Source organism: Oncorhynchus mykiss, chromosome 2 (assembly GCF_057628025.1).
Source record: "Oncorhynchus mykiss isolate SJ-2025 chromosome 2, ASM5762802v1, whole genome shotgun sequence".
Taxonomy (NCBI): domain Eukaryota; kingdom Metazoa; phylum Chordata; class Actinopteri; order Salmoniformes; family Salmonidae; genus Oncorhynchus; species Oncorhynchus mykiss.
In genome coordinates, this window is record NC_143023.1 from 59,716,767 (window position 1) to 59,735,774 (window position 19,008).

A 19,008-nucleotide genomic window follows, 5' to 3' on the forward strand; every position below is an offset into this window, starting at 1 on the left:
TGTGGTAGCCATGCTGGTTGAGTGTGCCTTGAATTCCCAGAGCCCAATTCAAGAGAAGACTTGATGTGTGAATGCATATACAGTTAGCTGTTTGAAAAGGCATTTTATAAACCAATGTCATGTCCTAGCTGATGGAGCTCCCGTTACAACCCACCCCCACCCTGAAACATACAAACTCTGGTCCCCCATTATGACCATTTTCCCAAGCATCTCTGTGCAGTCAGACTTTTTGATTATTTTGTGCCACCAGGGCTACAATAATTTGCCCCTTCTCTGATTGTCCGATTGTGAGCCCTATCCCCATGGGTCACTGCAGCTAGTGTTTCCAGCATTGCCACTACCTGGGTGGGGGCACCACACGGAAATTCCCACCGGCTAGGTACAAGGTCATCAAGGTTCTCATTAGCAGCTTCGAGAAACTCCTTGTATATTATTCTCACCCATCTGGGGGCTTTGGCTTTGTTGGACCAACCCCGCCAGGCAGGCTCAGACTCTTGAGCGGGCAGTGCTGCTTTAGTGAGTCTCTGACCGCATTTATCTTTCTGTCTTGGTCGTGTTTGGGCTACTTGCAGCAGGCTTATAAAACAGATAAGGACTTATCATTAGGCTGTTGGTCACTCAGGTGGTTGTCTAGGGTATATGGTTGGGGACCGTTCCATCATGGTAGGACAATAAATACATAATATTTATAATTCATTTTAAAATGTATATCACACATCTCTGACATTTGCAACCATTTTTCTTTTTCATTCACTTAACTCCACACTTTTCCAAACACAAAAACGCACACCCCAACTTCCATCATAATACACTATCACATACCCACATACCGTGCCTTCTATGTCCCTCTGTTTGCTGTATTTTTAACCCTACTATGTTGATTACTACCTCATTTCCAGTTTGAAGTACTTCTGTGTACCAGTTCCTTATATTTGAAGATGTATCATTTCAATAATTATCCTTTCTTCTTATGCTGTCTTTTAGAAATGTATGAATACTATGAATAGAAAGTCAAATACAAATTATTTTACAACATTCCATATCTTCAATGGCATAGTGTAGTTGTAGTTTATTTATTTTGTTATTTTTCTTCCCAATTTCAATCTTGTCTCATCGCTGCAACTCCCCAGTGGGCTCGGGAGGCGAAGGTCGAGTCATGCCTTAGACCGCTGTGCCACTCGGGAGGCCCATGTAGTTTATTTCTTTATCAGTTGTTGTATTTGAATGTATTTTATTACAATCCCTACCATAGACAGTATTGGGTGTTCCATTATTTGACTCCTCTATGGAAACATTGTATTATTTACAAGGTACTTATTGTTTGTAAGCTAAGAACACACTCTGTTGCCATTACTTAATACTACATAGTTACTGGATTATACAGTAACTATTGGGCAGGTAGGAATGGCTTTCTCCTGCTATTGTGTTTTTGTCACGTGTGCTAGATTGTTGATTCACAGGTACGACTCATACAGTCGTCTATATGTCCCTCTTATCTCTCCAGCTTGGAACACATGCAGAGCTGAAGACAGCTCCTGTTCAGTGTTGTGAGATAACAGTGTGATTAATTTAATGTTGGCCCAGTACTTTTGTAATTCTACACCAAAGTACCTATTAAATGGGTTTGATGAGAGGCTAGATAAAGCCGGTACACCTTCATCGCTTGCCTATTATTTCTGCATAGATTTTCAAGGTTGATATCCTTTTCCAAGCGTGTGGTGAGATGGGCTTGCTTAGATAAAGGTAGAAAGAAATAATACACACTTCGCATATCTCTCCCCATGCTCGGACCCTGTGGAAGCTAAGGTTTTGAAAATGGATTTCTTTATACTCGTAGTGCTGAATGAGTCAGTTATTTAATCTATGTGCACTATTCAAATTTTTTTCAAGAATGTGTCCCATCCTTTCAGCACAAAGGCCCTACCTCCAATTTGGGAATATTTCTCAGTCCTTAAACTAAGACCAGACTGTGTTGTATCCTGTTAGGCACGCTTTGCCTTGATCTGCCTCAAAATTGTAATAACTCAGTCGGGAAAGTTTCTATATATCTCCAAGTGGCTCTCCTTCCAGCTCCCTACCTGAGAGGGAAAGGCAGATTTGAATAATTATGTTATCTTCTTCTCAGGCAATGGGCTAGGGAACGATATGGGGTGGGGAAATAGGCATGCTCACTAGCTTTTCATGGCAAACATGCAGAACTAGTAAAGCTTCAGTAGATTGTTAAAAAAAATTATTCAAACCTTGAAGGGATTCATATCTCTGCCAAGCTTGATGAATGTGGAACTGTACTGTGTTATTTTCGGGGGGAAAAAACATTGAATTAGCAATGAATATGACCGCAGGGCTGAAATTGCATGTCTGTGTTCAGTCAAACCCACGTTATTGCTGCGTTGAATGATGAAACACTATCTTTTGTGTGTGCCATTAAATTAAATGAGAAATAGGGAAACAAAAAGAGGAAAAAGTGATGTTTGCTTGCATTTTCAATTCTATGTGTAGGATGAATGTTTTGCCGGAGAATCTTTTAATAAATAATGCAGATTGATAAATTCAAGAGAAGAGGGGAAAGGGATGTGGGAATACAGTGTGTGTTTGTGTGTGCTACTCTTGATTGAGCCTGCAGGGGTGCCTAAGTGTATGAAATACATAAAATATTCCAGGAGGAAGGAAACCTTTGGGTATTTTATAGTCTGTATCTGTCTATCTGTTCCTGCCTGTGTATTCCACGCTTAGTTTAGCCTATATGAGTGCCATATGAACACACACATCACATATGAGCGTCAGAGGTTTTTTCCCCACACTGGTTTTCTGTAAGCAGAGCATAAGGGCTACCCATAATCAGAGTTTGAAATGTACCAAATCAGACATCCAAGCAACACTTTGACTGTGACTTTGACTATAGCCAGAGGCTAATTGCTAACCCAACAACTTTCCTTTTGCATACGCTTATTTTAAGATTAGCATTGAGAAGCTAATAGAGAATGAGCATACAGGACTATTTTGTTTCTAATGCTTCATTTACTATTATAAAACAAACAGAATATTGTTTTGAATATGACTACTAGAGAAAATAAAAACAGAATAGCCATCAGGGTAATTTATTGCATTAGTTTACATGAATTTGAACTAAAGGGTGAAAAAAGTCCATTTGCAGTTTTGGTGCGTTTGCTTTATCACATTATTCACGCTTTCCTTTGGAAAAAACAAACAAACCAACAAATTGCTAACCCTATGGAGCATGTTGCAGAATGAACAACACATTTCCTCTCCCATCCCCGAGCCCTCTGTATAACCAAGGCATAATCAATAGTGGGGAGATTAATTCAATAAGCTGGAAATCTCCCACTGCTTTTTCCTCATTCCTAATGCCCGCTGCCTGTCAGTGTCCTAAAGAATGATGCTTCAGTCTGGGATCTATTAAATCACAATCTGTGAATTAATAGAACATTAAGCGTCTTGGCAATGACTACTCTCACCTTATTTGCTGACAGCTGGGCTGGCATTAGATACATGACACTGTTGGCCCTTTAATAGGGAAATTGTAGCTGATAATATACAGGTATCTGCCAAAATGAAGGAAACGCCAACATAAAGTGTCTTAATATGGCATTGGGCTCCCACGAGCTAGAAACAACTTCAATGCACCTTGGCATAGATTCCACAAGGGTCTGAAACACTATCGGAGGGATGTAAACACCATTCTTCCACAAGACATTTCATAATTCGTTTTTTTTTGTAGATAGAAAAGCTGTCTCAGGTGCCGCTCCAGAATGTCCCAGAAGTGTTCAGTTGGGTTGAGATTTGGTGAATGAGTTGGCCATGGCATATGGTTTACATAATTTTCATGCTCATCAAACCATTCAGTGACCAGTCGTGCCCTGTGGATGTGTGCATTGTCATCCTATGGGGGCATAGCCATGGTAGCCAAAATAATGGCCTGCCCAGCATTTTTATACAAGACCCTAAGCATGATGGGATTTTAATTGCTTAATTAACTCACCTGCTTTCAATATACTTTGCATCCCTCATTTTCTCAAGTGTTTCCATTATTTTGGGAACACTTAAACACTTTTCCCACCCATTATTTTGGATATATTGTATATTGCATGTTTGCACTGCCAATAGATTCACCTCCATTGAGGTACATGAAATGTGGACGTGTCCCCAGAGTCAGAGAGTTACAGGTGTCTACATGACCTACTGTACAATAACACTCGTCCATCATTTTTATTGACAATGTGGCTGTAGCGCTCCTTCCACCAAACAAAAAATAGTGTTTCCATACAGTGTTATCCGGAAGAGTTTTGTAAGGAGCGTGACTGCACAAATCAGATTGCCATGGTTTTGAAAGGCCTTGTAACAATAACCCATTTCTGAAGCAACACCAGTATACCATTCACAGCATGTACGTGTTATTCTTCTTTTTTTTTTACAGATCATCAAGCCCACCTAGAGTTCAGTGTCATCTGTCAACGCATTCCTTTTACAAAAGCTCTTCTTCTTAGCCTTAGATTAAGATTAAAATCACTTTATTCAGGTAAAGTCCAACCGGAATTTGACTTGCACTTTATCCCAGTTGTTGTGGGGGGGTTCAGTGCATTGCTCAAGGGCACAACAGCAGGCAATGGCATCTAGGATTTGAAGCCAGCAGCCCTCCGGTTGCCAGCTCAATTCCCACCAGATATTTCCTGTCTGACCCAATATTCAAAAGTCAAGCAAAAGTCAAGCTTTTAGCATTCTGGATTGTGATGAGTTGCTGAAATCAAGGTCTACACCAAGGTTGATCTTGAACATAAAACCCTTGTATGTGGCCTGTAAATCACTCATCACTAGTCTTAGCTTAACAATTACCCATGGCTGTGACAGCAATTTGAAGGGATAGGTAAAGTGTGTGTGCGTGCATACATGCGAGACAAAGAGTCCTTGCAGTATTTCATATTATTTCTGTGCCGCCTCCACATGCTTCTCTATTCATATCCCTTCATTCTCCAACACTGCAGTTGCCATCCCAGTAGGTCTACCTTGAGATTTATGCATTGGCTAGTTTTCGTTCAAACTCACTGAAAGGGAGGTGCACACATTTTCACCCATGCTAAATGCAAAGATACTGTATGCAATGTATATCAACATGTTTTACGTTAGTAATAAAAAAAACAATTTAGAAGAATTAGAGCAATGTGCGGATCCCTCACTATTTTGTCATCCACTATCATCCATAGGCCTATCATTCTCATACCAGCACTGAGAACACAGTCTTGTGGGTTTTTTTTTTTTGCAATGTCAAGGTTCAGTCTGTCAACAGGGATCAGGCATTACCTGGAGGACCTAAGGTCACACTTGAGAGCACTATTCTGGTTCCATGAAAAAGTGTCTGACATTCATTCTGCTGTAGCTTTGTTATCTCAGTGTGACTGGGTCTTGTTTCCAATCATCAAGACTGATATCAAGAAACATGTCAAGAAACAACGATTGCTAAGTTGGGGAGAGGTCTGTCCGTGATAAAGCGCTGCTCTGCTTTCTTGACATCACAATCAACTAGACACATCCTACATTCTTAGAAAAAAAGATTCCTTATAGAACCAAAAAGGGTTCTATCGCTTGCTTCATATATGGAACCCCTAAAAGTTATATACTGTATAGAACCCTTTTATAGCGTTCTTTGATCAGAACCCTAGAGGTTCTTCTTCATTGAACCAAAATGGTTACATGTAGAACCTTGCATGGTGCTATTTATGAATTATGGCCACCACTATTGAATAGGAATATTTTTTTGTTAAGAATATAACATAATAAAATAATACCAACATAATTTTTTGAATTTTCCGTCGTTGGAAATGTGCACTGGTGGCCAGGGAGGCATCTGTTCGTTTGAATGATGACGCACATCTCCCTTTGCTGACTTCTCTACAATACAATACATTACATTAGTTACAGCGAACAACAAAGATGTGGCTACTGCTCCGTTCTCAACCCACCCAAACAGCAGACCTCACACATACAGTGCCTTGCGAAAGTATTCGGCCCCCTTGAACTTTGCGACCTTTTGCCACATTTCAGGTTTCAAACATAAAGATATAAAACTGTATTTTTTTGTGAAGAATCAACAACAAGTGGGACACAATCATGAAGTGGAACGACATTTGCGCTCTCTGCGCTTTTAACGGACCTCTGAGACTATCACAGTGCAGGTGCATTTATACGGAGACTTGATTACACACAGGTGGATTGCATTTATCATCATTAGTCATTTAGGTCAACATTGGATCATTCAGAGATCCTCACTGAACTTCTGGAGAGAGTTTGCTGCACTGAAAGTAAAGGGGCTGAATAATTTTGCACGCCCAATTTTTCAGTTTTTGATTTGTTAAAAAAGTTTGAAATATCCAATAAATGTTGTTCCACTTCATGATTGTGTCCCACTTGTTGTTGATTCTTCACAAAAAAATACAGTTTTATATCTTTATGTTTGAAGCCTGAAATGTGGCAAAAGGTCGCAAAGTTCAATTCGAATAATGTTTACATTTTATTTATTTAGCCTGCACTTTATCATATGACTTTGGCTTCAAATATTTGAATTAATTCATCAACTTTCCTTACCTTAATACATTGAAAAATAATGTGCTTATTGGTAGGCTACTTGCAAGTTGGTTCAACCACCATCCTCTTGCATCTTTATGCTGGAATGGCAGTTGGTTTTTGACTCGGAATGGCAGTTACATTTGGAATTGAACACAAGGTTCTATAAAGAAGCCCTTTTTTTTAATCTAAGGGTGCATTCGTCAAATTCAATCTGGAGTGCCAGAGTGTGCTCAGAGTGCCCTCTGGGCATTTGTAAATCCAGAGCGTTGTCAGATAGTCAGTTCTTAAATTCAGAGCATTTCGCTCTCAGAGCGTTCACTGGACACTGACTGAGGAGTAGGTTTGGTCCGAGCGTTCTTGCTTCACAACAGCAGTCAAACCGTAAACTCACTCACCTTTGTACATCTTCTTGGTCCGTACTATTGACCGTATTTTAGTGCACCAAAAACGTAATACTTCCAGATCAACTGTAATGTCGATACCATTATAAGGCATATTTTCTCCCCTTTCCAAAAAAATAAATGACATGACCTAAACTCTGCCTGTTTCTGCAATATTCAAGACGGCAATGAGTGAGAAGGACAGATGTCATGTGGGAAAATAGCTTTTTTTCACTCGATCTGTCCTACGTGTCACCTTATCGGTTCTAAAATGTAAATAAAACACTATAAAGAGTTTATATCATGTGTGATTACATACCTATTTGAAGGTTTGTGTCGAATTTGAATCAGGTTTTTCGGACGGTGCTAATGTGATATTCAGAAGTAAACCGTTTTTTTGAGCGTCATGACCATTTTACTCACCCTACCAGAGCTGGATAGACTGTTTTATGTTATCTAGAGCGTTGGTGATTCTAACTGCTGCTGGCAACAATTTAATTGTGTTTTTTTTGCCAACGTTTACTGACACCGGTCATATTCAACTGGTGTTGAGCCTTCGTAAACTCATCAGTTTTTCTGCGCTCTGGCACACTCAGACGAGAGGGCTCTGAAATCGGAGTAGATTTATGAAACACATAATTTCCTCTTGCCTCTAGCAAACATTTACTTTGCAATAGCACAGGTTTGCATGAATCTTGCTATTTGCCATTCAGACCTTGGCAACAATGTTGCAAAATAGGAATTTGATCTTCCCCCCCTGCCTTACAGAGCTAATGGTGTTATTTATATAATTACATTTATACAAATGTAAAACAGCTGTAACAAATTTAAAGGGAATGTTAGCTGTCATTTCAGAGTTTGATGTGACTGGGTTAGCTTTGTTAGCTGTTGTTTTCTTAAAATCCGATTCCCCATTACACTCTCGGGTAGGGATAGAACTCTCAAGATTCTTTAGGTACTGTGTATATATAACCTTTTTAGTAAAAGGTTATTTATTCTCATCCAAAGTACCAAAAGGTTCTAAATAGAACCCCAAAGAACACTTTTTTTCTACGAGTGTAGTTTGATCATACCTGGACTACTGCCCAGTAATATGGTCAAGTGCTGCAAAGAAGGACATAAGCATTTTACTGTTGGCCCAGAACAGCACTGCATGGCTGGTCCTTAAATGTACACAGAGGGCTAATATCAAGAACATGCATGTCAATCTCTCCTGGCTCAAAGTTGAGGAGAGATTGACTGCAACACTGAATGTTGAAAGCACAGAACTGTCTGTTCACACAGCTCAGACACCAATACGTCCCCCACAAGACATGCCACCAGGGGTCTCTTCACAGTCCCTAAATCCAGAACAGAGGCTGGGAAAATGCACAGTACTACATAGAGCCATGGCCACATGGAACTCTCTTCCACATCAGGTAAATCAAGCTAGCTGTAAAATCTAATAAAAAAGCAACATAAAATAACACAGACATTGTATAATGTATTGTTGTAATATTATACATTTGTAATGGTAGAGCAGTGTACATTTTTAGAGTGCACAATGTCTTGTGTTATGTATTGTTTTATTTATGATGTTGACTATTGTTTTGTTGTTATGTTTTGTTCCTGTTTGGACCCCAGGAAGAGTAGGGGCTGCCTTGGCAGCAGCTAATAGGGATCATACTAAATACTCAAATATAGTACCAGATTGTCTGTGCCATCATCATATAGAGATATATTTTGGGAATATCAACATGATTTTGCTTGGGGGATCTGGATCCCGAGGATGGTGCGGTGATTCATCGCTGTGCAGATGCGATTTTCCATGCATTTATTCATGTTGTAGAAAGTAGGGCTTGAATATAATCAAAACGTGAGCCCACCCACTAATCATAATTACAGAGGGTGTCTGCTCTTTTATTACAATATGCTGTTGCTCTGGATTTAGTTTCTAAAGGAATCTACTTTGGAGGCTGCGTGGGTAATTGTAGGCTTGAGTGTGGGTCAACCTGTGATTATGTCTGGGATTGGTTCAATCAACGCATCACCCAATCACCTAATCATCGATGTAAAGAGCCCCAGAGTCGCACTATAAAGACATTTTATCACATTTGTTCAAGTTACAGTCAAGGTGCTAATTGAAGTGCAGAACAGTTAGGAATGAGGATGCCTGTTTTTTTTAAATGGGACATTATGAGGCATTGTTTAAGTCACGGGTGGTTCCGTTCTGCAACACCGCTTGAACCCGAGATATTGATTAACTTTATATATGAATATATATCATGTCAAATGCAGTGATACACAAGGCAAGCTAATTGTTGCTGGTTAATCAGTCAGCTAAATGTTTACACTAAGTCAACGTACATGTCACTTAGAGGTAGGTGTCCTTGTTTTTGAAAGAAAATGATTTTTTTTTTGTCCATTAAAATACCATGAAATTGATCAGAAATACAGTGTAGACGTTGTTAATGTTGTAAATCACTATTGTAGCTGGAATCTGCAGTTTTTTTAATGGAATATCTACATAGGCGTACAGAGGCCCATTATCAGCAACCATCACTCCTGTGTTCCACTGGCACGTTGCATTTGTGGGTTCGATTACAGGCAAAAAATGGCCACAAAGAAATAACTTTCTTCTGAAACTCGTCAGTCTATTCTTGTTCTGAGAAATGAAGGCTATTCCATGTGAGAAATTGCCAAGAAACTGAAGATCTCGTACAACGCTGTTTACTACTCCCTTCACATAACAGCGACAACTGGGACTAACCAGAATAGAAAGAGGAGTGGGAGGCCCCGGTGCACAACTGAGCAAGAGGACAGGCATGTTAGTGTCTAGTTTGAGAAACAGACACCTCACAAGTCCTCAACTGGCAGCTTCTTTAAATAGTACCCGCAAAACACCAGTCTCAACATCAACAGTGAGGAGACGACTCTGGGATGCTGGCCTTTTAGGCAGAGTTCCTCTGTCAAGTGTCTGTGTTCTTTTGCCCATCTTAATCTTTTATTTTTATTGGCGAGTCTGAGATATGGCTTTTTCTTTGCAACTCAGACTTGTGGTCTGCAGTGAAAGGCAGCTGGATGTGCTGTGCATAGCCAAACAATCAGAAATATGTTTCCTGTTTAATTTGCTTCTCTCTGCCAAGCCGCTGCACAAAGGAAAGTGGGTGATAGGTGTGTGCAGCGGAAAAGTGTGTGAATGGATGAAATTATCATAGACAGACACAGGAAGCGAAACATCTGAACAGAGCTGTGGGTGCTGTTTTGGAGACGAGTCAAATCTCTTTACTTCAGGCCCAATCCTCTCAACTTCTCTCCAGCAAATGTAACAATACATGGCTTTCCTGAGATGCATATTTTTAATATGGCTCTCCTCTTCCTTCCCAACTGTGTTGGATTTTGCAGGTTTTAAGGACCCAAGGTGTGAGCAATGTTACTGTAAGAAAGTCATCTGAGAGACAAGATAGCTACTTGAAAGGAATTTGAAACTTGTCAGTGTAGATTGTAATAAATACTTACAGATAATCCATTTGGTTGACTGCCTCTTTGACAAGTACACTGATAAACAACCTCGAGAGATACTTACATATTACAATGGCAGTGCATTCTTCATCTGTTTTGTCACAAAACATTTTGTCTTCATATTATTTTTATTTTTTTAGATACCATACCCATGGGTAAACACTGAAGATACTTTATGTTGTGATAGCACCACCAGCCAAGTTTATTGTTTCAGTAATATTTTCTCCAAATGTATGTATATTTATCAGTAATGTTAAGTGTTTCCTATTTTACAGGAAGTGCTGGGACTCCTGTCACATTTAATGAGAATGGCGATGCTCCAGGACGCTATGATATCTTTCAGTACCAGATCAACAACAGGTCAACAGCAGAGTACAAGGTCATCGGCCACTGGACCAACCAGCTACACCTAAATGTAAGGACGAATTGGTGACGGCTTTGTCTTGTTATTGTATGCAAGTCTTAATAATGTTACTTGTTGATAAATCACATTAACATCCATGGGGACTCATTTTCTACAATACCTATCAAATAACTGTCAAACAATCAATTGAACTTATTTGCCAACGGTGAAAAAATAAGATTTGAAATGAGCGACTTACGTAGTGAGTGCACACATTTACGTTATTTTACATTTTTGTCATGCTGGTCCCCCGTGGGAGTCGAACCCACAACCCTGGCGTTGCACTACCAACTGATGATGTTGATAAATTATGTCAATGTTAATGAGTCATCTTCTTGTAGTTCTTGCCCATCTTTAATATCAATGTAACACATGTTCTGCCCCACTCAGATGGATGCCATGCAGTGGACCAGTGGAGACCCCTCTGTGCCCGCCTCTGTGTGCAGCCTGCCCTGCAAGATGGGTGAGAGAAAGAAGGTGGTGAAGGGAGTACCATGTTGCTGGCACTGCGAGCGCTGTGAGGGCTACCACTTCCAGGCCAGTGCGTTCATTTGCGAGCTGTGCCCATATGAGCAACGACCCGACCAGAACCACACTGGGTGCCAACCTATCCCCATCATCAAGCTGGAGTGGCACTCACCCTGGGCAGTGGTGCCAGTCTTCATCTCTGTCCTGGGCATTCTGGTTACCACCTTCGTCATTGTCACCTTTGTGCGCTACCACGACACGCCCATTGTCCGAGCCTCGGGCCGGGAGATGAGCTATGTTTTGCTTACTGGTATCTTTCTGTGCTATGCTATCACCTTCCCCATGATCGCAGCCCCTGACGTTGCCGTTTGCTCCATCAGGCGCATCTTCCTGGGCCTGGGTATGTGCTTCAGCTACGCAGCTTTGCTTACCAAAACAAACCGCATCCACCGCATCTTCGAGCAGGGCAAGAAGGCTGTTACTGCACCACGGTTCATCTCCCCGGCCTCCCAGCTGGTCATTACCTTCAGCCTGATCTCAGTTCAGTTACTGGGTGTTTTTGTGTGGTTTGCCACTGACCCGCCACACATGGTGGTGGACTATGGCGAGCAGCGCACGCAGGACCCTGAGAACGCCCGTGGGGTGCTCAAGTGTGACATCTCGGACCTCTCACTCATCTGCTCGCTTGGATACAGTATTCTCTTGATGGTCACATGCACTGTTTACGCCATCAAGACCAGGGGAGTGCCAGAGACCTTCAACGAGGCAAAGCCTATTGGATTTACTATGTATACTACCTGTATAATTTGGTTAGCTTTTATACCTATCTTCTTTGGGACGGCACAGTCAGCAGAAAGGGTGAGTGTGCTTTGATTGTGTGATTGTATTTGGCTATGTAACACAGTCAGATATGCTGTTCATCTTATTCTGTATGCATTGACTGGCGCCTCCACCTCTTACACAAGTGAATAAGATGCAATCTGATAAAATGTAAAGCTGAATATTATTATTTTCAACTCTTTTATCTAGAGATCCTTGCTGTAGTGAGACTAGTTGCTGTTAAGCCAGGAGCTGGTGAGGGTTCTTAGCTCTTGATTGGACAGAAAAGAAGGGCTTACTCATGCGTAGATGTGGTCTATAATATTACGTGCTGGCTCAGGTGTGAGGTTTGGCTTGTCATCAGACAGTTGTAATCCTCATCAGTTCTATGACTAATGGGAACACAAACATGTGTTGTCTACAGTGTAAATGTCAGTAATCCATTGTGCGGAATTCATCACACATTTGGCTAATATGTTGTGAACCTCAGAGGCTCTTTGGTGATAGAGGTGGTAGGCAAGGTGTTGGTGTTGTGTTTTATCACCCTTTAAGGTCAGTAATTATTTTGACCCCTGCTGTTTACTAGCCAATCAACTTAATTAAGTACCATCACTTCAGTTCTCTGCACTGAATGTTGGCCATGTAATGACATGTGGAATTAAATTGCTAATGATATGGTTGTTCTCAACTATTTTCACCTTTAGAATGCTGCATATGATTTTCCGGGAAGTAAATAGGTCATAAATCACACTTGGAAAGCATGGTATCTGTGAATAAGCTGAGGAACCTCTACCTCAATCTTCATATTGCCTATTTGATCTTCCCATGGGATTGCAATGCACATTTTCAGTCAGTGTCATACCACACATAATGATCGAGCAAATCCCATGGCAATACAAAACGTTCAATTGGTCCAAGTACTGCAGCATACTGGACGATTTCAAATGATTTCATAGGCTGCAGTAAATAGTCTGGATGAATTCAAAGAGTGATTTTTCCATTTAAGTTTTCTACTGGAAGCTGCTTCAGTCTATTAAATTGAGCCCCCGAGTTGAGTATCTGGTTTACCGAAGAAAGGCTTTGTTTTCTTCCCCCACAATTGTTTGGACCAGATCTCATTAGTACAGTTCTGGTTCATTAGGAATCTCTTCTCACTTCGTTACCGTTTTTGGATGGCTTGAAACAAATACAGTAAATGACAGCTTGGCTTTGAGTAGATGTGGCCAGGCATTTGATAGCTGAACATTGGCTTACATAGGTCACGAATATTGCAAAAATATGATTGCGTTATAGAAAGTCCTTACTAGCCAAGCCATCTGTAGTCCTAATCAATTTGTGTAATATCGTTCCAATTTAATGCAAGATACAAATGGTTTATAATCGTTACTGTTCATTACCTTGCTGTTCAATGGTAAGCTTACTTTATACACTATACTCCATGAGAGCAACTCACTGGGGACCAAATAATTAAAAGTGTACCCATCACTGTTTTGCCAGATGGTGATTATGCCTCATCATTTTTATCTCTTTATTGGTAGAGCTGGTTGCAGTCTGTAGTCTAAAATATGGTGCTAGTCTCTTATATTGACCCAGTATTATATGTCAATGTTGTTGTTTTTTCAAGCTAGAGGGAATTGTTTCTAATTTGTGGTGAACAAAGACTGGGTTGTTTACTGAGACTATGAGAAACCTGACAAACAGGTTTATTATTCAGAGTGATATGTTGTGTCTGCTTAGCTCTGAAATAAGAAACACAGCTATGGCTAAAGGTATTTACTTTTTTGTCAATAACACAATAGAAAATCTGTATACAGTGTGTGCAAATGAAGGAGGTAAGGCAATAAATAGGCCATAGTGGCGAAGTAATTCAAATTGACCAATTAACACTGGAGTGATAGATGTGCAGATGAGGATGTGCAAGTAGAAATACTGGTGTGCAAAAGAGCAGAAAAAAACAAATATGGGGCTGAGGTAGGTAGTTGGTTGGATGGGCTATTTACAGATGGGCTGTGTACAGCTGCAGTGATCGGTAAGCTGCTCTGACAGCCGATGCTTGAAGTTAGTGAGGGAGATATAAGTCTCCAACTAAGGTGTTTTTTTTTTTTTTGTATTTCGTTCCAGTCATTGGCAGCAGAGAACTGGAAAGAAAGGTGGCCAAAGGTGTTGGCTTTGGGGATGACCAGTGAAATACACCTGCTGGAGCGCGTGCACATGTGGGTGTTGCTATTGTGACCAGTGAGCTGAGATAAGGCGGAGCGTTACCTAGCAAAGACATAGATGACCTGGAGCCAGTGGGTTTGGTGACAAATATATTAAATCAATGAATGACTGGAATTCTGTCCAGAATAATTCAGAATTCAATTGTAAGTCTACTTATGAATGAAATATCACCCGTTCTGAAACTTTGTTTCCATTACTAGCATCTTGTACATCCTCGCTCTGGACAGGATGTATGAAACCACTTACCAATAGATTTTGCCTCAAGAATAGATGTCCAGGTCTTACACAGTCTAGGGTTTTACATTTTAGATTCTAAATGAACCTATTAAAATTCATGGACGATTAGTAAAGCTTAAACCAAGTTTATTCACCCTTTGGGTTAAAACAGCTGCATGAGACAAAATACATATTCACACCAGTAGTAGTTTAAATACCCCACTTTGGGTGGAGTTTCCTCCTCTCTAAACCAGGGCTGCCCAACCCTCTTCCTGGAGATCTACTGTCCTGTAGGTTTTCAGTCCAACCCTGATTTAGCATACAGTATCTGATTCAGCTAGTTAAGGTGACCTGACCTGACCTCGACTCCCTTCCTCACTAATCCACAGCTCTCCACCCTTATCAGTGCCTGACAACATCTGATCGTCTTCCCTGCACTCAGTACATTCCAAGCTTAATTGCATCTACCATAGTACATTCCTCCTACAGAAAACCATTAACTTCTGGTGTAGACCCTCTAGATCAGGGGTGGGCAATTCCAGTCCTCGAGGGCCTGATTGGTGTCACAGATTTGCCCCAGCCCCAGCTAACACACCTGACTCCAATAATCACCTAATCATGATCTTCAGTTTAGGATGCAATTTGATGAATCAGCTGTGTTTGCTAGGGATGGAATAAAAGTGTGACACCAATCAGGCCCTCGAGGACTGGAGTTGTCCCCCCCTGGTCTAGACCATAGCACTCAATATTTCAATAGGACACCTGATAATTAACACTATTCCAAGTTTAGGAGTCAGAACCCAGAATCCATCATACTGTACATTATTAATCTTTATAGAATGACTTGCCTAACTGGCCCTTGAAAAATCACCTCCACCGGCATCACTTTCTTAGAGGACTGAAAACACCACACACATCAAACCCTTTAATTGAAGAATAGTAAAAAGGGGGCTCAACGCATTGTAGCCTATTCATATTTCAGAAAATGCTTAATCAATGCCACATAGATTTCACTGTCCCGAGGGAGCAGTCATATCAAATAAATCCTATTCAAATTGCTATTTACTATCACACATGGCTTAATGTTCATAGGAAGAACACATGTGTGAATGGTGTCCCTGGAGAAAATATAAAATCAGTCTGATACAGCACATGACCATCACTCCACTATTTAACAGTCTTCCACATTGATCAGAGCAAGCTGTTTAATTGCTGGATAAATGCCCCAGCTCTGTCATTTTGGAAACAGATGCTTCTTATTTCCACTCTCACCACAAAGGTAATACACTTGTGTAGGGCATGTGCACATTCCCTTGCTGAGATTGCCAACTGTCTAGTATTTGTCAATTTTGCACCCACTAATGGTTTTATGGTTGCACCCTACCGGTTGTTAATCCTTTTGGTTTGAGTTTATACTGAAGCCTCAATTTCCATATTCACATGTTGTAAGGGGTGCATTTATCGTCAAACTAGCATTACTTTAATACACATAATTTATGCATTGCATTGTGTGTATGACTTAGGCCAGGGTTTCCCTAAACTCTGTCCTGGGGGCTCCCAGGGTTGCACGTTTTAGTTTTTGCCCTAGCACTACACAGTTGATTAAAATAATCAAAGCTTGATGATGAATCAGCTGTGTAGTGCTAGAGCGAATACCAAAACCTGCACCCATGGGAGGCTCGAGGACCGAGTTTGGGACACCTTGACTTGACATAAGCGGTTTCTTAGGGCTCCCGGCTGCTAGGGCTCTCCGAAGAGGTGGAGTCACAGTCTCAACTTAATATTGAGAGTTAGAATGGTAGAATGCACAAGGTGCAGTTCGAAATTTGGTTGTGCAGTTTTTCTCTTGTCACTCGATTAGCCATGTCAGCTAACAATTTTTAGATTGCAAGTTAGTCTAGCCAGTTATCTAAACTTGTAGTAATCACTACCAAGTACCGACCGGGCACGAGCCCAGGGGCCCTGACCTCCAGGGTGCCCCCATAGATTATGTTAGTCACTCTCACTCGGATATCATTAACATGGCATAAGTCATGGAAGAATGTGTAGAATCACAGAAAATTTGCTTTAAAACAGCCAACAAAATCTCTCCAACCCGTTGACAAAATGGAATAGAATTGTAGGAAAGTCACTTTAAAACTTCTAAAATTATCTCTGCCCCATGGCAAGATGAGTAGAATTGCATGAAAGGTATTATAACATTGCAAAATGTTCTCTTCGCCCCATGTCAAAATTGCTGGAAATAAACTTTAAAACATACATTTTTTCTCCGCTGATGAGAGGGGGCCCCACTCCCATCCAAATCTAGCTTAGGGCCCCCAAAGGGCTAGAGCTGGATCTGGCTCATTCTTTTCCAGTTAACATTTAATAAACATGGTCTTTCAGACAGCATGATTTTTCTCAGTTCTTTAGTTTCCTCATCCCAATTTCCATAACATTATGAGTTGTTTAAAAAAAATCAAAAGTAAGTTGTTATAAATGTCACCAGTGTGCAGAGATGGCACTTACATGAGTAAATAACCTTTGGACAAGTAAGCCTTGTCCGAGCCAGAAGGGTCCATAGGGCAAGAGCCTGTCTCCTGATTCTGTAGCATGACGCAGCTTGATGTGCAAGTACACACCCTGGACAGAACGCTAATCTGTCGCAGGGCCTTACACCCAATCCATCTTCTTAATGCTTAGTGCCAGGCAGAAAGACATTGAGTCCCAGTTTTAGAATCTTTGGTACGATTCGACCATTTGAACACCCAGTCTCAGGGCGGGCACTCTAACCACCAAGCTACTGAGTTTGGTTGAGCATGATACTGAACCAACAAACCCGTTATTATTGAATTGCGCTGGGAAATTCTTCATGAAGTTTAGCAATGCCAAAATACGTTAATTTAATCATAAACTATCATGTTTGGCATTAGTATTCCTTGCATTTTGTCCTCAAACTTGTTAGAAAGAGCACGTTGGCTGAAAGTAAAGTTTCAACGCTCAACGCCCATTGAATATGGCCAGTGTCAGTAAACGTTGGCAAAAAAAACGAACGCACAGACCATACTCTGGCACTCCAGATTAAATTTACGAACACATCTGTAGTATAAACCAGCCTTTGGTCTTGCAATCTTTGGTTGTTTAGTACATGGCCTCACATGCGAAGAGATGGATGGGGCTAAAGCTTAAGAGGGTGTGAATGATGCTGAATGGGTGTAGACAGAAAAGAGCTCTCTAGTAGGTACCAAAACATTCAAAGCCCATTTTCTCAAAATTACAAGTTTATCAACTTTCAAAGCAGAATTACTTTCCCATTGTTCCCCAACGGCAGTCTATGATATACCATTTTCTAGCTCTAAGTCTCTACTTAGCTCCAATGTAAAAAACACATTCATAAATGGCAAAACAGACAGTTCAAATATAAATCATAAGGAATAAGATCTTGAGTCTCTTTCCTATATCTAGGAGATATAAGAAAGCTGAAGAAATATTTTTGTTTTTTACACATATTTACCCCCATTTGTTGTTGGCACAAACTACCTCCACACTTCTGTATATATTAGTTTGTCCACAGACGTTTTCGTGAGAAGACCAATTTTCCAGATATCTCATGGTCTGACAAACACTGTTGTGCTTGACCACCTTACACACAGCAGATGCAGAAGGCCGACATAGACGGATGTGTTGGCTTTAGAAGCAGCACATGCAAAAAAAACATATCTCTAGCTTAAACTGATTTTGTTGGAGTATTGTTTTATTATGATAATTAGACATCCGCCGGGGTGCGTCAATAGACTCGTAAGGATTAAGTATTGAACAGTGGAGGTATTTTTGTTAGGCCAACAAGCAAAAAACTTTAATAATTAGCTATAATTTTAAATTGTCATGCTTTTGATTTCACCTCATTTTTACATTCTGTCATAAAAAGCACATGTTCAACTTCATAAAAAACAAGTTATCCCATCGCAAGCGGTAAAAATATACACTACCGTTCAAAAGTTTTGGGTCACTTAGACATTTCCTTGTTTTTGAAAGAAAATAATATTTTTTTGGTCCATTAAAATAACATCAAATTGATCAGAAATACAGTGTAGACGTTGTTAATGTTGTAAATGACTATTGTAGCTGGAAACGGCAGATTTTTAATGGAATATCTACATAGGCGTACAGAGGCCCATTATCAGCAACCATCACTCCTGTGTTCCAATTGCACGTTGTGAATTGATCATTAGCAAACCCTTTTGCAATTATGTTAGCACAGCTGAAAACTGTGTTCTGATTAAAGAAGCAATAAATCTGGCCTTCTTTAGACTAGTTGAGATATCTGGAGTATCTGGAGCATTAATATTCAACATTGTTATGCTTTTGGTATGTTTGAAGTACAATAAAAATGCATTTTGACAAAATATATAGTAGTTTCGGCAGCCTATTGGAAGACTTGGA

At 40.4% G+C, this 19,008-nt stretch overlaps 1 protein-coding gene and 1 long non-coding RNA gene across 2 annotated transcripts in view; both read left to right on the top strand.

Moving 5' to 3' along the window:
- The window catches only part of LOC149985165 (uncharacterized), a 529,398-nt gene that overhangs the window by 263,940 nt on the left and 246,450 nt on the right, over window positions 1–19,008 (top strand). The gene's annotated exons all lie outside the window — the stretch shown is intronic.
- Window positions 1–19,008, top strand: part of LOC110492752 (metabotropic glutamate receptor 8) — a 212,935-nt gene that overhangs the window by 186,743 nt on the left and 7,184 nt on the right. Inside the window, exons 8-9 of the mRNA XM_021567226.3 lie at window positions 10,736–10,875; window positions 11,254–12,189. Of these exons, the coding sequence (XP_021422901.1) occupies window positions 10,736–10,875; window positions 11,254–12,189 (1,076 nt within the window). The remainder of the gene's footprint in view (window positions 1–10,735; window positions 10,876–11,253; window positions 12,190–19,008) is intronic.